The 19,641-nt window shown below is 38.4% G+C and overlaps 2 protein-coding genes across 2 annotated transcripts; both read right to left on the reverse strand.

Moving 5' to 3' along the window:
- Positions 1-5,350: 5,350 nt before the first annotated feature.
- On the reverse strand, positions 5,351-12,387 carry LOC143889267 (endoplasmic reticulum oxidoreductin-1-like). The gene is made up of 10 exons (XM_077393443.1): positions 12,036-12,387; positions 11,732-11,854; positions 11,214-11,469; positions 10,991-11,101; positions 9,156-9,274; positions 8,930-9,034; positions 6,480-6,682; positions 6,233-6,356; positions 5,714-5,877; positions 5,351-5,620 (listed from the first exon to the last, which is right to left on the reverse strand). Exons 1-9 carry the CDS (start codon positions 12,186-12,188, stop codon positions 5,722-5,724), a joined length of 1,350 nt encoding a protein of 449 aa, XP_077249558.1. The 5' UTR covers positions 12,189-12,387; the 3' UTR covers positions 5,351-5,620; positions 5,714-5,721.
- Positions 12,388-16,227: 3,840 nt separating this feature from the next.
- Positions 16,228-17,288, reverse strand: LOC143889268 (uncharacterized). The gene has a single exon (XM_077393444.1). The coding sequence runs from the start codon at positions 17,129-17,131 to the stop codon at positions 16,286-16,288; it is 846 nt and encodes a 281-aa protein (XP_077249559.1). The 5' UTR covers positions 17,132-17,288; the 3' UTR covers positions 16,228-16,285.
- Between the last annotated feature and the right edge of the window lie 2,353 nt (positions 17,289-19,641).

Raw genomic sequence — 19,641 nt, forward strand, 5'->3', positions numbered from 1 at the left:
TGAAGTGGTGTTAAAATTCCATTTGCCTAGAGAGATACATTCCTAGACATTCATCACCAAAGAGAGACATTTCTAATTCATAGTCTTTACATGGTGTGAGCTCAATCATCTCTAGATAACCCACCACCAGATCATCATGATGCCTCAGAGAGGTTTGTATACAACTCAACTCAACTAAGCCTTTGTCCCAAACTAGTTGGGGTCGGCTAATGAATACTTGATAAAATTTTCATGAAATGAATCCTATAGAGGTTTGTATAATATCAAAGTTTGATCACTTGGGGCCTCTTTGGACACTAACATAGGCCTTATTTGCAAAGGAAAACACTTCTAAAACCGGACTCCGTTCCACAAATAAAGCTAAAGACCAACAGTAAATGAAAAAAAAAAATACCCGTAGTCAAGGTTGAAATTTTCAAATAAATGCCACTTCACCCAAACTTGTCATCACCCAACAAACACCGAATCTTTTTTCAGCAAAACGGGGTTCGCCCTTAGCTAACAGCTCTCATTTGCAAACAAGGTTAAAACTCATTTTCACGTAAAAAAAATCCGAGCAAAATTATTCACGTATCCAAACAATTGTTGGCAAAGAATCAAAGATGGAAGTGATTGAGAAGCAGAAGTCAAAAGGTAGGGCCCCAACCTCAAAAAGGAAAAACAAAGGGCGAATCTCAACTGATTATGATAACCGGTGGTGAGGGCCCCAACCGATTATTGGCCCAAAAATAAACATAATTTTGGGTGATTAATCAGTTTGGGGCCCTCACCATCGGTTATTGTTTAATCAACAGTCAGAGACTATTACTACAATTTCTGAAAGTCTCCCGGTTGCCAGTGGGCAAAGTGAATTCACCCCATTATCAAAACATGGTGGTGCAGATATTAGTAGCCTTGTTTTTGTAGAGGGTTTTGTTTCAAACTAAACATGATTAAGTTTTAAATTCTCCTATTTAAATTGAATATGGGTATTACTAGGATATAATTACCAAAATAAGAAATTGATATTTGAGAGGAAGCATGAGAAAGCAAGCATCCCCTAAATTTTGGAAGCTAGAATATTTTCAGTTATCAAAGCTTTTAACTCTTCTAGGGACCTTTCCATAATTATGATCCAAAAAGCCAGAGCGCTGTTTGGATTGCAAGAAAAACTTTTCTTGGGGAAAATTTTTCTTGAGAAATCTTTTTTCCTTCTACGATTTATTTGGAAATGATATGATTATGGTTAATTTAGAGGGATATTATCATAAAATGAAGGCCCGTCTAAGTAAAAATTGAATAGGATTGGTTCAGTCTATCTTTTTTTGTGTGTAAAAAGAGTTCAAGCTTTTAGAAATATTTTTCCTATCCAAACTTTTCCAGAAAAATTCCTGCAATCCAAACAGGGCCAGTCTTTTGGCACAATTTGCCTAAGAAAGTGCGTGGAAACTGACCCAAATTTCCATGATAGGTTGGAATTCCTTTCCTCTTGATTTAAATTGTCTTGTTGGATTTTTTTTTTTTTAAAACAAAGCCGTTGGAGGAGCACACATTTCAGGAGGCAACATCGTTGCCTAGACACTGTTCAAATAGAAAAAGCTACAAAGTTAGGCTGAAAAAACACATGGCTCTGTTTTATCTTAAACCAGAGCTCTTTTAGTACGTTACTGAGTGGATTAGAGAAAAGGGAGAGAGCTCTTAGGAAGAAAACAAGACAACGCCATGACGGGTAAGTTCCAACGCCTAAAAACTGCTACTTGTTGATTATTTTTTAGCTCCCTTCTTTTGTCTTTTTGTGGACGTGGCTCCATGATCACTGCCCCCCCCCCCCGGCTCTTTTTTTTTTCCAAAGCAGGATCCAGTTTTCTTGGCCTTAAAATCCAATTTATGTAAACATCAACACACATATAATAGAGAAATTATATGATGCCTTGGTTTTTGAACCAAGGAAAAGTAAAAAACGGGGCTTTCCCTTGGATTAAAAATCAAGGGAGAGAGGTTTTCTCTCTCTCCACCCTTCATTTTCACGGTCGGGCATCATATAATTTCTCCATATAATAAGCCGATTCAACTATGTAATAAAGTAAATTAAATACAAACAATTATAACCATAGGATCAAGATCTGACGATTGTGTAAGGAAGCTTATATATTCGTCCCTTTTCATTACTAGGGACACTTGCTTTTGACTTCTAATACCTGCATTAGTAGGAACGAAACTTGGCTCAAGTCGGGGTCAGAGGAACTTTCCTCAGACCCCTTGCTAATAGTCTAATAGCAAGGGGTGTGAAAATATCAATTGCTTCTGAAAATAAAAAGTAAGCATGGAATTGATATTTTCACACCCCCACACCCTTTGCTATTATAGGGGTCTGAGGAAAGTTCCTCTGACCCCGACCTGAGCCAAGTTTTGTTACATTAGCAAGTAGTCACTAAGCTATCAGTGATGTTTTTCAAAATTATGAAAATATCCTCCCAGTAATCTTCCCTGCCCAATCTCCATTTACATGGTGTGAGCTCAATCATCTCTAGATAACTCCCCGGATCATCATGATACCTCAGAGGTATGTATATAGTATCAAATTTTGACCACTTGGGGCGTCTTTGGACACCAACATAGGGGCCTTACTTGCAAAGGAAAACACTTCAAAAACTAGGCTTTGCTCCGCAAATAAAGATAAAGACCAATAGTAAATGAAAACAAATACCCGTAGTCAAGGGTGAAATTTTCAAATAAATGCGACTTCACCTAAACTTGTCATCAGCCGACCATACACACAACAAACACTGACTGCAGTAGTCCATCTGCGACTCCCACCTTGCCAATATGACATCGGACAGACACCCAGCCAACTAAGGGTCACCGGCTGTCGGAAAATAGAACTAATATCTACCTTAGATTTTAGATCCATTTTCCGGCATCCTGCGGTGAACCACCTTTTGCCATCCAGACTTTCCTCTGATACCTTATTGGTCAAGCACAGAGGTGCCGTTGCGGGTTATGTCGCTTAAACTTTTTTTTTCAAAAAATTACCACTGAAATAGGGGTGTTTTGGTCATTTTGTTAAAACTCAAATTCCGGGGATGACCCCGAAACCAAAATTAGGGATACACGAAACCATACATGATTTTGACTAAAATTTTGAAATTTCGGTCGCTTTTTCAGAAATTCCTTCCAAAATTTCAGCAATTTCGGTGAGGACCAAAACGCATTCCGAAAATTTGAGACCATGGTTATGAGTGGGAAGCATAAGCAAAAAGGTAGGGCTCCAAAAAAGGAAAAAATAAGCAGTCAAAAAGCAGAAAAGTGAGTGAAAAGCGACATGAAAAGTGAACAGAGATGTGGAAATAATGATGGGAAGTGCACAAAACATCTACATGTAGCAATTGGGGTTGCGTTCGACAACCATCAAGATAATCACTTGTAGGGGTGTAAACGAGCCGAGCCGAGCTTGGCCAGGCTCGGCTCGGCTCGTTAAGCTCAAAAGCTCAGCTCTGGTTCGAACCAGGCTCAAGCTCAGCTCGGCTCGGCTCGGTCAGGCTCGCGAGCCTTACCGAGCTCGGGTTATATTATGTTCACACCCCTCATCTTCCCTGGACAGCCCTATTAGTGTAATTTGACTACTTTTTTTACACTGTGGGGGGTGGTCCTAGTAACAAATGGGGTTCCGAAAATGAAGTGACATATTTTGCCCCCCCTTTCACTCCCTGGACAACCCTTTTAATGCATAAATTAATATATAATATATATATTTAAATATATTAAATTCTTAACGAGCCGAGCCGAGCCGAGCCTGGCCTAAATTGGGCTCGGCTCGTTAAGCTTAACGAGCCTGGAGAGCCGGCTCGGCTCGGCTCGTTAAGGATTCGAGCCGAGCTTTTTTCGAGCCGAGCTCGAGCGAGCCTCCGAGCCCAAGCCAAAATTTGACACCCTTAATCACTTACGCCGCTTTTTTAGAGGTAGAGAACGAATAAAAATAGGGATCCCGACGCAAGCCCATTTCTAAATTTTCTTACTTTTTGAGTGTTTTGGGATTCTGCTGACCAATTCGGAGTTCCCAAGTCTCTTCAATCCGTTGTTCCTCAGATTTCCAAATATGCTGTGGAAATAAGTAATTGGAAATTCAAAGATCTGGCAGTTTCCTTCACCCTCTTTGCTCCTCAACCTCTCCCCTCCAATAGGAATTAGGAAGTACCCCTTTCCCTCTCTCTCCCTCGACATGAGCTGCTGGATCTATTCATTTTGTATTAAAAACTCAACTCCAAATCTAAGTACAAAATATGAGGCATCCGAACAGGCCCTAATGTTAAAAGTGGAGCAAACTCACATTGTTTTTACATTGCTTAATCAGCAGTCAGAGGCTATTTCGATTTCTGAAAGGCTCTCAGTTGCCAGGTGAAAAGTGTAAAGCAAAGTGAATTCACTCCATTTCCAAAACATGGTGGTGCGGATATTAGGAGCCTTTATTGTAACGAGTTTTGTTTGAAACTAAAAATATGAGTTATTTTTAAGTTTTAAATTCTCCAATTTTAATTTAATATAATAGAGCCATTACTAGGAGAAAAACTCACATTTAGAAAAATATAACTAGGAAAATAAGAAACGGTTATTTGAGAGGAAGCATGAGGAAGCAAGCCTCCCCCTAAATTTTGGAAACGAGAAGAATTTGAGCTAGCTAGAGAACTTTCCATGATTATGATCCTGGGAGTTATGTGGGAGAGTAAGTTAAATTTTGGTCCCATCCCATGTTTGGTTGCCTTTTAGCACTAGGTTTTTTTTAATCTCACTCTTGTAACGATTGCTTGTATGGTGTTTTTTTCAATCCCACTTTTGTAATAATTGCCTTTTCATCCCATCCCAAAATAACCCCAGGAACAAAAATAAACTCAGGAACCAAAAATAAGCTTGAGAAGAATTTTTTTTCTACCCAACAATTCAAGCAACCAAACAAAGGTTTTTTTTTTTTCCCACCATAATCCGGTCAACCAAACATGGGATTTTTATTTTACCAGGATACTTCTAGGACTTTTTTTTTCCCACCTATCTCCTAGGATTTTTTTTTTCTCCCACATAACTCCCAGGAACAAAAAAAAACCCGGCAACCAAACAGAGCTGCCGCAATTTGTCTAAGAAAGTGGGTGGAAATTGCCCCAAATTTCTATGATGGGTAGGTTTTTTTTTTTTTCGAAAACATAACCGTTGGAGGAGGCTACATAGTTTCCTACACACTGTTCAAATAAAAAGAAAAAAGAAAAAAGAAAAAATAAGAAGAAAAAGCTACAAGTTAGCCTGAAAAAACACCTGGCTCTGGTTTATCTTAAACCAGAGTTGTTACTGAGGAAGAGCTCTTGGGAAGAAAGACAAACAAAAGTACAACAAAATTCTCTTTATTTAACCCTTTTGCACTTGTTTTTGGTACAGTAATTTGGAGATAATCTGATTCCACTGAAATAATTGGGATATATTGGTGATTCTCTGTACTTCTTCCTCGAATGGGGTTAAAAATCCCCTCCCTACCTGTAAAGAAACATGTTGTATACCTTACCTAGAAGTTGTTGCTACCTATGACGTTCAAATATATTCTCAAAAATGTATGAACTGCTTTCGGCTGTGCGTCGCTTGCTTTTAAATGCTGAGAGATCTGGTGGCATGGTAGATCAAGGAAACAGTAAGCTCACGACTGATAAGATTATTTAGGCATAATTAGTGCCGAATAAACCAATGAAAAAGATACCTGTATCCTCAACTACTGCCAGTCTTTCCAGCTGGTGCAGAAACCTGTTGTTCCACAAACTCTTCCATTGAAGGACCCATCTCCTCACGTACTGTTTTGACTGACTCTGAGAGTCTGTTGAGGAGATTCACAAGGGCAATCACTTCATTCCGTTGCAGCTGCAGCTGAAAGGCAATTGGAAGATTTCAATACAATACACAAGAATAAATAAAAAGATAGGCAACTACTTGAAACACGGATTGTTTGATGAGATTTACACCCTGTTCATTTTAGATTATGGCAACTAATTGTCTGTCCAAAACCTATTATTGGACTCAAAATTAAATGTAATTTTGAGTCCAATAATAGTTGTGGACATACAATCGGTTGTCATGATCTAAAACGAACAGGGCCTTAGGATTCATGCCACTGATTGATTGGATTCAGTTGATCCAACTTGATCTCAAAAGCATAGCCCGCTTGTGGGATAAGTAATCTGGAAAGTAAAAATTCAGATCGATCGGTGAGGAGATAATTTACAGGCTGGTCCTTAAGGTTGTTGCCGTTGACAGAGAAAAGGATTTTCAATGCAGTCCCTAGACCAAGAACCTGAAGCTTCCCCCAAAGTCGACACTTCTCACATCCAACGCAATCCATCAATGCACTGTGTAACATGTAGAGTGGATCAAGTTAATTATTTATTTAATGAGTAAAAACTCAAATTATTTTATTGCCTTTGGCAGAAGCATGCCAAGAATAATAGTATTGTTAGATTTGGGAGATAAACCTGATGTTTCTGAATTGTTTCTGAACTTGCAACTTCAGCTCAGGTCCACTTTGGCCTTGCCACAACTTGGCTTCATCAAATGGCAATGGACATGAGGCTTGTAATGTGGGATTGTGGAGTAGTTGTCTCACCAATGATTGTGTTTTCAGGTCTTCTGTGGGGTTACCGGTGTCATATTCAGCCTGTTCTAAATAATCTGCTGCCTGAAAACACATGATAACCATCAAGAGAAAGATAAAAGAAGTTCAAAATTACTGTTTTTTAATGATGAAGAATTATATTAAGAAAGATAAAAAATAACAGAAGAATGGAGTATGAAGAAAGCCATTGCAGAAAGATTTTAAAAAAATTTCAATATTAATGTTTAGTCAGAACCAAAAAAAAAATTCCATTACCATTATTTATCAAGAAATCCATGAATTTTGAACAACCGTTTATTCAAGTCACATTTTATCCCAACGTCATTATCTACCATGAAAGCCATGAATTTTAAATAACTGTTTATTCAGGTCACATTTAAAAAAAATCACATTATCATTATTAACCCAGAAAGCCATGAATTTTGAACAACTATTAATTCACACTTTTTCATATATTGTTCGTACGTATATAAGAACAACCAGCCAGCCAGACACACGGCAAATGCTAACATGAGTTAGTGCTGCATGTGAATAGCTGGTGGGCTGCCAGAACCTGCAATGTTGATGCAGCACAAGTAAAAAACATACACAATTTCTAGAAAGAACCAAGAAAATAAAGAGAATATATGATTGAATAAGTCTCCACCTAACAAGAAAAATATTCTTTAGAGAAAAAAGAGAAAAAGATGAAAAAAACTTCACTCTTTATCTTTGCATACAAATTTATTGATTTCTCAATTCAATATTCATAGTACTAGCCACCTATTGATTTTGGACGACTTTTCGAACTCAATTTAACTTGCTAGATTCAAATTGGTTTAATAAGGAATCCAACTTCCTAAAACAGGCCCTACTGAAACTCTTCTTAGAATCTTAAATCCAGAAAATATAACCACAAATTAATACATCAAAAATAACAAAGCCCCCAAATTTTTAGGCCATTAGAAATCCTATGGGCTCCCCTTGGTTTGCATTATTCCCTTCCACTTGAGAGGATCTTAACGTCAAATTCAAACTACAGACCACTCGCATATCAATTAACTTCAGATGTGTGAAAATTTCAACACTAGTAAATTTGTTCCCCTTTCCACGGAATAGTGTGCTTAGAATACATCCCATACTCTCAAAAGTGGTCCATCAATAACTTTCAAATGTTTATGTTCACTATCCTTCAAGAAAAACACATCTTTGTGTGAAGGATAGAAAGATCGTCAAAGTTAATGTAAAAAGCTTCATCTTTTTCACTAATCTCACTAGAAGGCTTAGATACTTGATGTTATGTGGAGAAAAAAACTGCCAGAACAGTGGGTGTTTCCCTCTTTTGTAGTTTGTGTTGACCATCCCAACATCCAAACCCACAATTAGAACACCTCCCAATCATGGATGAGAAAATCCAACTCCTCGGCAGACACGCTGGCAGAAGAGGGTGTCATCTTAATGTCTATCATTGTAATATTTTCAGAGGCTATGACCCTGCGTTGATCTGCTGTATAGCTTAAAACACCTTTGTACTGGGACATCTTGTCCCCTCTCTTCTTTTTAATAATATTTCTGTTATCTTTCAAAAAAAAATCATGGATGAGAAAATAACTCAAAAGAAGAGGATTTTCATGGCATTAAAATTTCAAACCTTCCAACAAAGCCCTCTTCCACTACGAGATTTTAGACTGTTGGAAAACCCCAATTGAGAGGGTGATTCAAATGCCCAAAAAACCCTTTGTTATTGGGGTTTTAATCTACCGATGAGATCAGCAATACCAACAGTGGCGGAGAAATTTGATAGTGATGGCAATAGTATACATCGAATGGAAACTGTGGGGATTCATGGCTAATTTGGGGGTGGCAATATTACCCCCTGTGTGTGTGTAAAAGAATGCCGATCGTTAGCAAGAAGAAAAGGCAAGAGCTTCCACTCTCCCCACAATATCCTAAAAGACATCTCTCTTAAGGAGGGACAAAGCTAAGTAAGCCTAACTGATGAAAGAGAATGTGTGTTAAGAGAGACAATGCTAAGTAAGCCTAGCTGATGAAAGAGAATGTGTGTGTGTGCATTAGTATCACAGTAACTGCATAGACCTAGCTACAACTTCTTTCCATTGTCAAATGACTCAAATCATTTAAGATACGTTTTGTGTTTTTCAAGAAATCAACAGCAGCAATTTGTAATTTAGGAAATAAGACCAAATGAACCTCAACCATTCCCCCCTTCACCGCATGATGCTTGAGTTCAAGCATTAATTACAAGACCACATTAAATATGAGTAGGTAACTGCACGCTTTAAATAATAAATAAAAACAGACAATACTCACCTTTGTCACTGCCCGGAGAACAAAGAGAAAAGTGAAGTACAAGTTTTTGACACGATCTGGATATCTTAACACACGGTCATGCATCAAGTCAAGATTTTGACCCCACTGAAATCATGCAAAGAACAAAATGTGAGACATCCGATCACTCTACAGGTTACAACATACTTGTATATCCACATCATTCTTTAAATAACTATTAGCTATCCACAAAGTTTAAGAAAATAACCAAGTTGGTTGCTTCATCAAGGAGATAATCAGAAGCTATATGCACTGAAATAGAGGAATGCAATCCAGAAATCAACTTGTACAATACTCTTCTACTTGGGCAAAATTCTCCAGATGAGTCTGCAGGACACAATTAAAGCCCAATACAAATTAAAGATGGATAGCTTGTAATTTTTTTATTTTTCCTTAATAAAACTTTCTATTATCTTAAAAAAGATCAATGAAGATAAATGATGGATAAGCAGAGAATGAGCTACTTTAAAGCACGAGAATCCTTCATGTTTCATTGGCATTCGAAACTTATGATGTGAAGAAGTTGTAGTGGTTCCAATTAAGAAAACCAGTACTAAGAAATCATGCTATCTACCAACTGGAATAGAAAGTGATTATGTCCTTGGAAGCTATGTCCTTGTTACCTTTTCAAAAAAAAAAAAAATCAACTTTATGTCCAAGAGAATGCATTTTTATGAATGACATAGATAACCCTGCACCCTTTGTTTTGCTGTTAGAAGGGAAAATCAATATATAGCAATGGACACTACCAATCATTGAAAAAGTTAACGCTCGATCACAGTCACATTCAATGGAAATTAAACTGACAATACCTAGATATGCATCTGCTATCCATAGTGTGATTAGCTATGTTGCATTAGTGCGGGTACGAGTGTCGGATTCTGCAAACCTTAAAAAGAAAGATTCATGGATTTACAGAAATGTTTTAATCTTATCAAATGTTAAATTTTTATATAATAACATAGATATAAAAGTAATATATTAAAAGTTTTAATAGGTTAAGTAAATATGATGTTTTATTTCCATATAAAATGTTTACTAATGGGATGGATAAAACTCAAAACATGCAGTAATTGTAAAGTCGTGGTTGTCGTATTCTAGCCAAAAAAAAAAAAACAGATAAAAGGGATCTAAAAGTGTCACAGCGAATCCTGAAGTATTGAAATCTGAAACGTGTCAGACACGTACTTTGTCCATTCAGAAGAATCTATGTAACATGAGTGATTAGGAACACACTCCACAATTTGAATCTGTGTGGCTAGAACTGGGTCATAGTAAAAGGAAGTTGATTCAGGCTGAATCAATGATTGATGTGCTCATCACTCGGGCTAGTCAAAGGAGTTTTGATGCAGTTCGTAGGTAAAAAGCGGACTAGGAGTAAAAGGGAGTTGATATGTAAGTGCTCAACATTGCTCGTGATGTACCCCAAACTAGTTTTTTTTTTTTTTTTTGAGTTTTCAATACTCAGCTCATTAACATATAAGTTTAATATCTGAGACAACATTTAATTCAGATATCTGAGACAACGTTTAATTCAGACTCTCTCTCTCTCTCTCTCTCTCTCTCTCTCTCTCTCTCTTGTAAGAAAAGAAGACTCAGAAAAGATGTCAAACTGTCAGAGGTTCAAGAAAAGGACACTACTATGGAACAATCATAGAGATAATACCAAACGAATGTAAGACTACACCAGGAAAATCAATTATAAGTTAATGATGTTCAATGAACAACCAGGAACCATAAATAACATGGTACAATGAACTACATTAAAATAAAGCTATAGACAGTAATAGAGAATTAAGTTAATTGATCTCATCAGTGTCTTACTTGGGGCAACACCTTTGAACTAAAACAACTCAGCAAGAGATTACACACAAAACATCTAGAGATGGTTATGAGAACAAGAAAATAACGTGAAAAGAGTGAGTAGGACCATCTCCCACAAATGAATGTCATGAAACATGAGAATTACAAATCAGCAATTTAGCATCTAAAAACAACAAGTAAAATTTTCCAAGAATATCAAATACAAATAGATGAACTCACATTTTGGACAATTTTCTGTATAAATAGCATCCCATATTCTTCTGGCTGATGGGCCGACATAGCCAGTGTAACGTTCCGGGTTTAGTAGCAGATTCACATATGTCATCTCAGCTGCAATAAAAAATAAATGAGCAACCAAACACTATTGAAATTCTATGTTGAGCAAAGTGAAACAGAAAAAAAGAACACACAAGATCATTCAGCACCAAAAGTAATGGCCTACCATTATCAGTCTCATCATCAAAAGTCCAGGGATTATCTGTTTCTATCCAGCCTCTGAAAACCTTATTATCTAGTGTACGATCAACCGTAGCCGCAGGTTTTCCCTCTTGACACATCAAATCATCAGCAGAAAGCTTATTGGAGGGATTCTTAAATGGCTCCGGGAACTCATTTTCTGGACATTCACAAACACTGCAATCCCTGAGACGACACATCCCATCATCAGGAAAGAATTGGCAGTCACACCACAGCTTAACCTATTGCAAGAATGAAAGTATTAGATAGAAGACATATAAACATTTTTCAAGTATAGGTAATGACACCCCCCTCTCATTGCTCTACGACGTTGGCAACCAAACACTACTTATCACTATTCTATGAGGTAAATTCTAAGTAAATCAAAAGTTTGTCTCCTCCTTATTGACTACTTATACCACTAATCTACTAGGTAAACTACCTGCATCCAAACATGATCTTGATCAAATATTATAATTAGTTTCTAGTAGAGTGTAAAAGTACCTTGAAATACCGAAAAAATGGGGTTTTAACAAGTTGTTGGAGTATGGTATGCAAAACTTCCTTGTTAAGAGTATCAACTGTCTCATAATCACAACAACAATCCTCCACAATGCCACGTGAATCCTGTACAAGTTTTGGCAGATACAAATTAGATGATAATGAAAATTGTTCTCTAGATTCATATCCAATTAGAAAATTAGGGTTTATTCATTAACCCTTGAGAATTAAATCAAACCCTAATTCTAGCGAAAAACCCATCCTCAACAAAGTTTAAAAGTGAAAGATTTTGAATTGAGGAATTTACAGAACACTCGCAGGACTTATTGGTATGGCTAAAGAGGGAGATCTTTGGAGATTTTCTTGATGTAGCTGCAGTTGCGAGCAAGACGAAGATTAGGGCTCCGATCGCCCATCCCCATTTCCACCTCTGCATTCCCTCCTCTTTCTTACCTGCCATGGATATTGATATGGACACTGCTCCAAAACCCTAGAAATCTCAAAATCCTAAAAACTTTGTAGAAATATCACCAACTGGGTTCTCGTCAATTTATTACAAGGACTGAATTCCGTGGTCTGCACGCATGGAGAATCAGCAAAGACAGGGGCGAGATATGGCCGTCTTGTTCGACAGGTACATTCTATAAAAAGAGAAATTAATGCGGGAGAAAACCCGACAACGTATTGATGGTGCGTTCTCACATATTGATTGACCAAAAAGGAAAAAAAGGGGGTGATTTTTTCACCCCCTGTAAGATTATGCGCCCCACTTTTGACGTGATTTGACGTCAAAAAGAGTGTCTGCCACAATTCAAGTTAACAGTGGGGCGCATAATCCTAAAAAAACCATCTCCAGGCAAAAACTACTTCTTTGGAAATGATATCAGCTCTCCAATGTTTTGATATTCAAGCTCAAGTTTATTGTCTTTTAGTATTTAAAGGGATGACAGAAGGTTATTACAGTCCCCTAAGGGCTGTTTGGATACACCGACTTTAGAATTCAATTTTTTAATTTGAAAACAGTGTAAAAGAGGGTTCATGATCAAGCTGTTGTATGCTGAGATTTTCTAGCAGTGTTTCTTGGATTTTAACTGAGAAATTCAGGTTTTAAAAATCTCTCCTGCATTCTGAGATTTCTAAAACCTGGAAATATGGGAGGATCTGTTATTCTCTTGCTGACGGAAAGAAGGGTGAAAAGTCAAAAACGATGGCTTGTCGCTTCTTCTTCAAAATTGAGCGTTCATATCAAAGCATTGGAGCGCTGATATCATTTCCCCATCCTAAAGTCCAAATTAAATTACAGTGAAGACCACTAATAGTAATTGCAGTTAAAAATAGGGGTGCAACTTGGGTCGGGCTTAACCCGAACCTGGCGGTTTCAACTTTCAACCCAATTTTGGGCACGGGTTGGGTTGGCATTTCCTCGGGTTGGGTTGGGATGGGTTAGGGTTGGGAAATGCTAACCCAATTTAATTTCGGGCTGGGTTCATGTTGATTTTATTGTGATTTTTCTCTTTGGCAACCCTACCTGACTGGAACATGACCTCCATTATTTAATTTTATTGTGATTTCGTAGGGTTATGTTTTTTTTCCTGTGTGTTTTTCTGTTTGGCCCTAGGTTAACCCGACCCAATTTGGAACAAGCTGGTAAGACTTGTTGGGGTAAGGTTGAGAGATTTTAGAGGTTAGTTGGGTTAGGGTTGACCATCTTGACATGAGGCTAGGGTTGGACCCAACCCAATTAGCATCCCTAGTTGAAAAGAGAAAGTTTGGGGAAGTGACTTTTACTGTCAAAGCTAAAAGGCAATTTGTGGGGTCCCAGGGCAGCATAGGGAGTAAATACGTCACATTAAGACAGAAAATCTTGTATAACAAGATAAGGGGTTGGCCACATGCTCTCGGTCCCATCCTGAATGGACATTCCATGCATAAGATAAAGGAATTCAAACATCAACGGTTTAAATTTTCTTTGTGAAACCTTAAGTAAGGCTTGATGGAAGAAAGGCCTAGATCACTCTAGCAAAGTGTTAGCATTGGCATTTGGCCATGGTTTCCTTTCGGATCAATGGATATCACGTACACAAGGCAAAAGTGGTGCCTAATTAATTTTAATTTGGCATTTTCACAAAGAGAATAGATCAAATTACAGACTTTTTGTCTGACCATAAGATCAAGATCGGATGATGTTAAGACACTTCAATACCGCAGGGGTTTATGGACTATAGTTAAAAAGATTGTTTCGAAAGAAAATGACAGTCCCAGAAAGTCACTTTAGCCATTAACGATAAAAGACTAGTTTTGGATCCCAAGAGGGGCATATATAGACGGGTGTGGCTCTTTGGCTCGAAGTCATGGATATGCTCCGCCAGTGACAAGAGTTTGAAACCCTCCCCCCCCTAAGTAAATCCTATGCGCGTGGTTTACAAATGATTGCACTCATCCATAGGGATTAGTCCCACCCTAAAATGGGGGGATACCCTATGTCAAAAAAAAAAGAAAAAAAAAGAAAAAAGTGGGACATATATGTAAAATATCATGATGTGACCCACATTCTGTCTCAGTCCCTGTCTCATCCTGGATAGTTATCCCGCTTGCAAGATAAAAGACTTCAAAAATCAACGGGAAGTGATATTTATGCCCCTTTTGATCACTAGGGAGACCCAGCGTCAGTGTATCAATCACTAAATGGGGCTAATGTACTTGACGTCAGAAAAATCTAGTGGGTTTGATTGCACCGTACACTGGCGCTGGGTGTCCCTGGTGATCAGAAGGGGCGTAAATATCACTTCCCAAATCAACGATGTAACTTTTTCTTGATGGGTCTTGGGTTGAGTCGGGTTTTAGATTGAAAACCCTGACCCCAGTCTTGGCCTCTTGGGTCGAATTGGGTTTAAAGAAACCCGAAACTTGACCTGACCCTTTTTCATGTACTACGACTTTCTTAAATACTGGGTGAAAATATCGTTGTGGGGGGGATATCACTCCCCCATAGCAAAATAATTTCCATCCTATTGATATAAGGGCCCGTTTGGATGCTGAGAAGATTTTGATTTGGAATTCTCACATTTGCAGCCCCTTTTTGCTTCGATATTTGGATCCCGATCAAATTCTTGAATTTCCAATTCAGCGACTGACAGTGAAAAAAATCAGATTCCCAAATAAACTGTGGAACTAAGAAATTGGAAATCCACAGATCTGACAGTTTCCTTCACCCTCTTGGCTCCTCAACCTCTCTCCTGTAGCTGGAATTACCCCCTTCCCTCTCTGTCTTCCTCAACATGAGCTGGCAGATCTATTCATTTTATATTGAAAACTCAATTCCAAATCCAAATACAAAATCTGAGGTATCCAAACGGGCCCTAACTGTTTTCGTTGAGGGGATACATTTGTGATAGGAAAAAGTAGCTTTCTACTTTTCTTAACTTTATGCACTTGATAACTTAAATTTAAAGATTTTTGGTGTGAAGGTTTGATGTTTTGCAGTCACTATCTACAATCTTGCAAATTAGTCACTATCGTAAGCTAAACATTAAAAATCCAACCCGAGATAATATCTGGTTTTAGAAAACCTGACCCGCCCAATTTGAGTTGCAATCCTAATAAGCACACCCCATGCTTCCATGGAAAATACTTCGAAAGAAGTAAGGATTATGTTTTCCTATCTGATGGGGCTGTTCTACAATTGGTTTGTTGAGAACTCTAATAGCAGGTATACAATAAAATGAAGTCACCCAAATGTCGAAATAAGGGAGTGCAGATATCATCTTCCGATTACAATTTGATTAAACAAGAAATAGAAGATAAAAGGGCATGTTTAGCAACCATGAAAAAAATTACTATTAATTTTACAAAAGGAAGTATTTTACAACAGATCTACTGTGAACCATGAGGAATGAGCCAAACAGCCACCCCATTTTCTTTCTAATTCGATGACCCAAATTATCAGTTGGTTAGGGCCAAAATCTCCGTTGCGATTCTATGACCCTTAAAATAGTGTGTTGGGATTCTAAGTGGGTGGGCCTGCTTAGTTTTGAGACTGTGTGGGACTTGGTATAGTAAAGGTTTAAAGGGCCCTAGCCTAACTTGCTCCATAGCTTTTGAGTGCATTGGTTAGGTACCTAACATTTGATGTGTTAAGGGAGACATGTGGAAAGGACTGCCGCTCAGGGGACTCGTAAAAATAAGTTAATAAGTCAGAGTAAGAGCTGTGGATGTGCCCTTCAAGGTATGAGACTAGGTCGGACCTAGCCTGGTATGGGATAGGTTTAAAGGGCCAAGCTGAATGTGTTCCATCATAACATATTGCCTGCTAATGGACTGGTCAAAAATAAGAACAATTCTCATTCAGAGAAAACATCTTCAATTTGGAGGGTTTGGATTGTTCAGTCTGGGAGATATCTGAGCACAGATGAACGATTTAGGGGATATTTGGCTTTAGTATACACCTCATTTTAATAGATGCAAACCATCATACAAATGTAGGGTTAGAGAGAGAGAGATGATTAACTCGTTTGAGAATTTAACAGAGGATTAGAAAGTTACATTAAATCAAAGTTATCAAACATTGGACTTGCAATTCGCGTCCAAATTATGAACTGCCACAGCATCCCTCATATCTTCGAAACAATCAGCAAACTCCAAAAACTTCATAACCCTTTGAAGCTCCTGATCACCTAAATCATTAATAAACGGAATCACAGGAACAGCATTTTCCGGCTGAAAAACATACGCGCTCGGATTGTCATCAATAATCACCACCCTTTTCAAATCTCTCCCCAAATCCGACAAATCCTTCACGAATTTCCCTTCTACTTCCTTACACGAATCGCGATACAACCTGTGAGAAATTACCCCTTTAGAATCCAACCTATCTAGTATCAGAGACGCGTACTCCTTTAACCCCGCCGTGAAAACAACAATCTCAAATCGTTTCCCCATCTCTTCTAATAGCTCATCCACGCCCGGCCTCTTCAAAACGTAGAAATTTAAAATTTCACCATCTATTTTGGGGCGAACGATGAAGTCGAATTTTTCGGGTGGTGGGTCTGTTTTGGAGTGGATGAGGGTCTCATCAAGGTCTAGAAAGACAGTCTTCTTTTCCGGGAATTCCAATGGAGGGAGAGATTCAAAGAAAATAGGCGATTTAAGTAGTGGGGTGGTATCCTCTTCAATCTTTTTTAAGTGAAGAGACCTGTTTTTTCGGCGATTTGGGGTGTTGAGAGGAGTGCATTTGGTGAAGAGTTTGAGAAGGCGGCGTTGGCACGTACAGATGGATCTATTTATCGTTGAGATGACGATCGAGGAAGTGTTGACGACTTTCTTTGTCGGTGTCTTTCTCCGGCGAGATTTCCTGCAATCTTTGGTTGGTTTTGTGAGAGTTTTCCTGAGGATCTTTGAAACCATTGTTGGGTTTCTTTTATTTTGGAAGTATGGGTGAGGAGGAGGAAAGGGATATGTTTATAGGTTCCGTTAGAAGGATGGGGATATTTTTAGGCTTTTTAGGGATGTTGTTTGCAACGGCAAGTAGTTTGAATTTTGGTTCGGTGTAACGGTCATGAGTTTTGGCTCGGAACCGAAGCTGGTACTGCTTTGTTACGGTGGCTTTAAATAGAGTGAGAGGCAAGACGACCGTTACAGTGCCTTTAGTTTGTAGATAACTTTTCGTCATTTTTCTCACTTGCTGAGAAAACTAAAAATACGGTCTCTTTCTCAAGATGGCAAAGGCACGCTCACACAGACCCAATTTGTTTTGGATTTTAGAACCGATTGTGAGTCCAAAACTGATTATTTGACTCAAAATTAGGTTTAATCTTTCAGTCCAATAATCAGTTTCAGACTCGCAATCAATTCTCAAAATCCAAAACAAATATGGCCATTTCTTAGGACTGTTTGTTTTGGATTTTGATAACTTGTGAGTCCAAAATGATTACTCGAATCTCAAGATAAAACATAATTTTGAGTCCAATAATCAGTTTTGTGCTAAACCACGTAGCAAAAGCCACACATCTTATAGCTTAAAAGCACATCAATCGAATATTGATTAATACGTAATCGATCGAAGACTACTTGAAAACGGTGCCACTTGAAACACTTTCAAGTCCTGTTGGGATTGCAAGAATTTTTTGGAAAATTTGAAAACGAACAGCTTTATCAGGATTTCCTCCTTTTCCATCGTTTGATTATTATACATGAGAGAAAAAAAAAAGAGTAAGTCTAACCATTGCCCTTCAAGTTTTATTTAGAAGGACCTTCAATTTATAATGATGTCTCCCTCTAAAGAATTTGGATCTTGAACTCCGCTTGGTGTTTTACAGTGAAGTCGTTCCTTCTCCATTTAGCTATGTGCCCCTCTTCGCCATAATTATCTAGAGTTTGTAACATTCCAGCGCCACCAAGGGTCTACGCATTCGGGTGGACAGCATTCCTATACAAAATCCAGATAGTTGATAATCTTCATCGTCATTATATGCTCATTATTGATCATTGTCCCTTTGCATATAAGCCAATGAATATATGGGTCATATGCTTCTCCACTGCAGTAGTATTCTAGTTCTTGAGATGATTGTAATATTGTGTGTTCCCTGCTCATTTATCTTATCTACTAGACTCTTGGTTCTTTGTGCCTGGCCCACGAAGGGTAGGATTCTATGGCTGCTTCTCCTGCTATGCACTGTTTGTGTCTTATGGAAGGAAGAACGCCCGCACTTTCAAGAATAAAGTCAAAAAGTGACACATCCACATTCGGTAGAATCTCATCCTTAGTCAAGGGTAGGATTCTCCCTTGCTTTTAAGATGTACTCAGCAACCGATATAAGACATTTTGAAGTGATCGACAGGTCATTTTGGCCTCCAGATGAATTCCCCCTCCCCCCCCCACCCCCACAGCTTAGTTGGAGGTTAAGTTTGATGGCTCCAGTTTAGGCATTGGAGGTCTCCTTAGCGATGAGACTGGGGTGTACTCCGGTCCCTTTGGAATCAAAGGCAGAAGTGACAGCAATCCTTTAGTAGAGATCTCAATAAACTTGCTATGGAGGGAAACTCCCTCGACGTCATTAGTAAGTAAGGATCGAGAGGTCATTTTGGCTCATAGATGAATTCCCCCCTAACTTAGTTGGAGCTTAACTTTGATGGATCCAGTTTAGGGCTGACTGGCATCGGAGGTCTCCTTAGCGATGAGACTGGCTCAATAAAATGGGTGTACTCCTGTCCCATTGGAATCAAAGGCGGAAGTGAGACCAATCCTTTAGGGCATCATATTATCTGCCAGTAGAGATCTCAATAAAGTTATTGTGGAAGGCAACTCCCTCGACGTTGTTAGAAAGTAAGGTGGGAGACACCCTCACACTTGCAGATTCTCAAAGCTGATTGATGAGATTTTAGATCGTGTTTGCTTCCCGCATATTCAAAAATCGGATAATGCAGAGGCAGTCTTGCTCGTGAGTGAGTAAATTGTCCACAGTTAGAAATCTTCTTCTCACGCCTCTTGACTTTTGATGTTCATGTAGATTTCATATTCATATTGTTCTCTGTCTCCTTGCAGCTTCATGTTCTCCGTGTGTCATCTCAAGCTCCTCGATTCGATCCTACCTGTTTGTTTTAATAAAACTACCATTTAAAAAAAGAGAAATTATATGATGCTCGACCGTCAAAATGTAAAGGGCGGAAGGAAACAAAACCTGCTGCCTTGGTTTTTGAACCAAGGAAAAGTAAAAAACGGTGCTTTCCCTTGGATTAAAAATCAAGGGGGGAGGGATATTGTCTCTCTCCGCCCTTTATTTTGACGGTCGGGCATCATATAACTTCTCTAAAAATAAATTATATATCATTTCTCTCCGAATTATGGAAACAAAAAATTTCCGGGGAAAAAAATTTCATGCAAGAAATATTGTTCTTGCAGTCCAAACAGGGGCCTT

The sequence above is a fragment of the Tasmannia lanceolata genome, unplaced genomic scaffold, assembly GCF_043159265.1.
Source record: "Tasmannia lanceolata isolate RefF3 unplaced genomic scaffold, GAP_Taslan_0.1 ptg000013l, whole genome shotgun sequence".
NCBI lineage: Eukaryota > Viridiplantae > Streptophyta > Magnoliopsida > Canellales > Winteraceae > Tasmannia > Tasmannia lanceolata.

Coding starts and splice junctions, on each gene's coding strand:
- LOC143889268 (XM_077393444.1), bottom strand. CDS start 17,131: ATGGTTTCAAAGATCCTCAGGAAAACTCTCACAAAACCAACCAAAGAT.
- LOC143889267 (XM_077393443.1), bottom strand. CDS start 12,188: ATGGCAGGTAAGAAAGAGGAGGGAATGCAGAGGTGGAAATGGGGATGG. Junction 9,035..9,155: donor TTGATGAAGCAACCAACTTG/GTTATTTTCTTA, acceptor GCATGATTTCAG/TGGGGTCAAAATCTTGACTT. Junction 6,683..8,929: donor TTCTCCGGGCAGTGACAAAG/GTGAGTATTGTC, acceptor ATGTGTTTTCAG/GCAGCAGATTATTTAGAACA.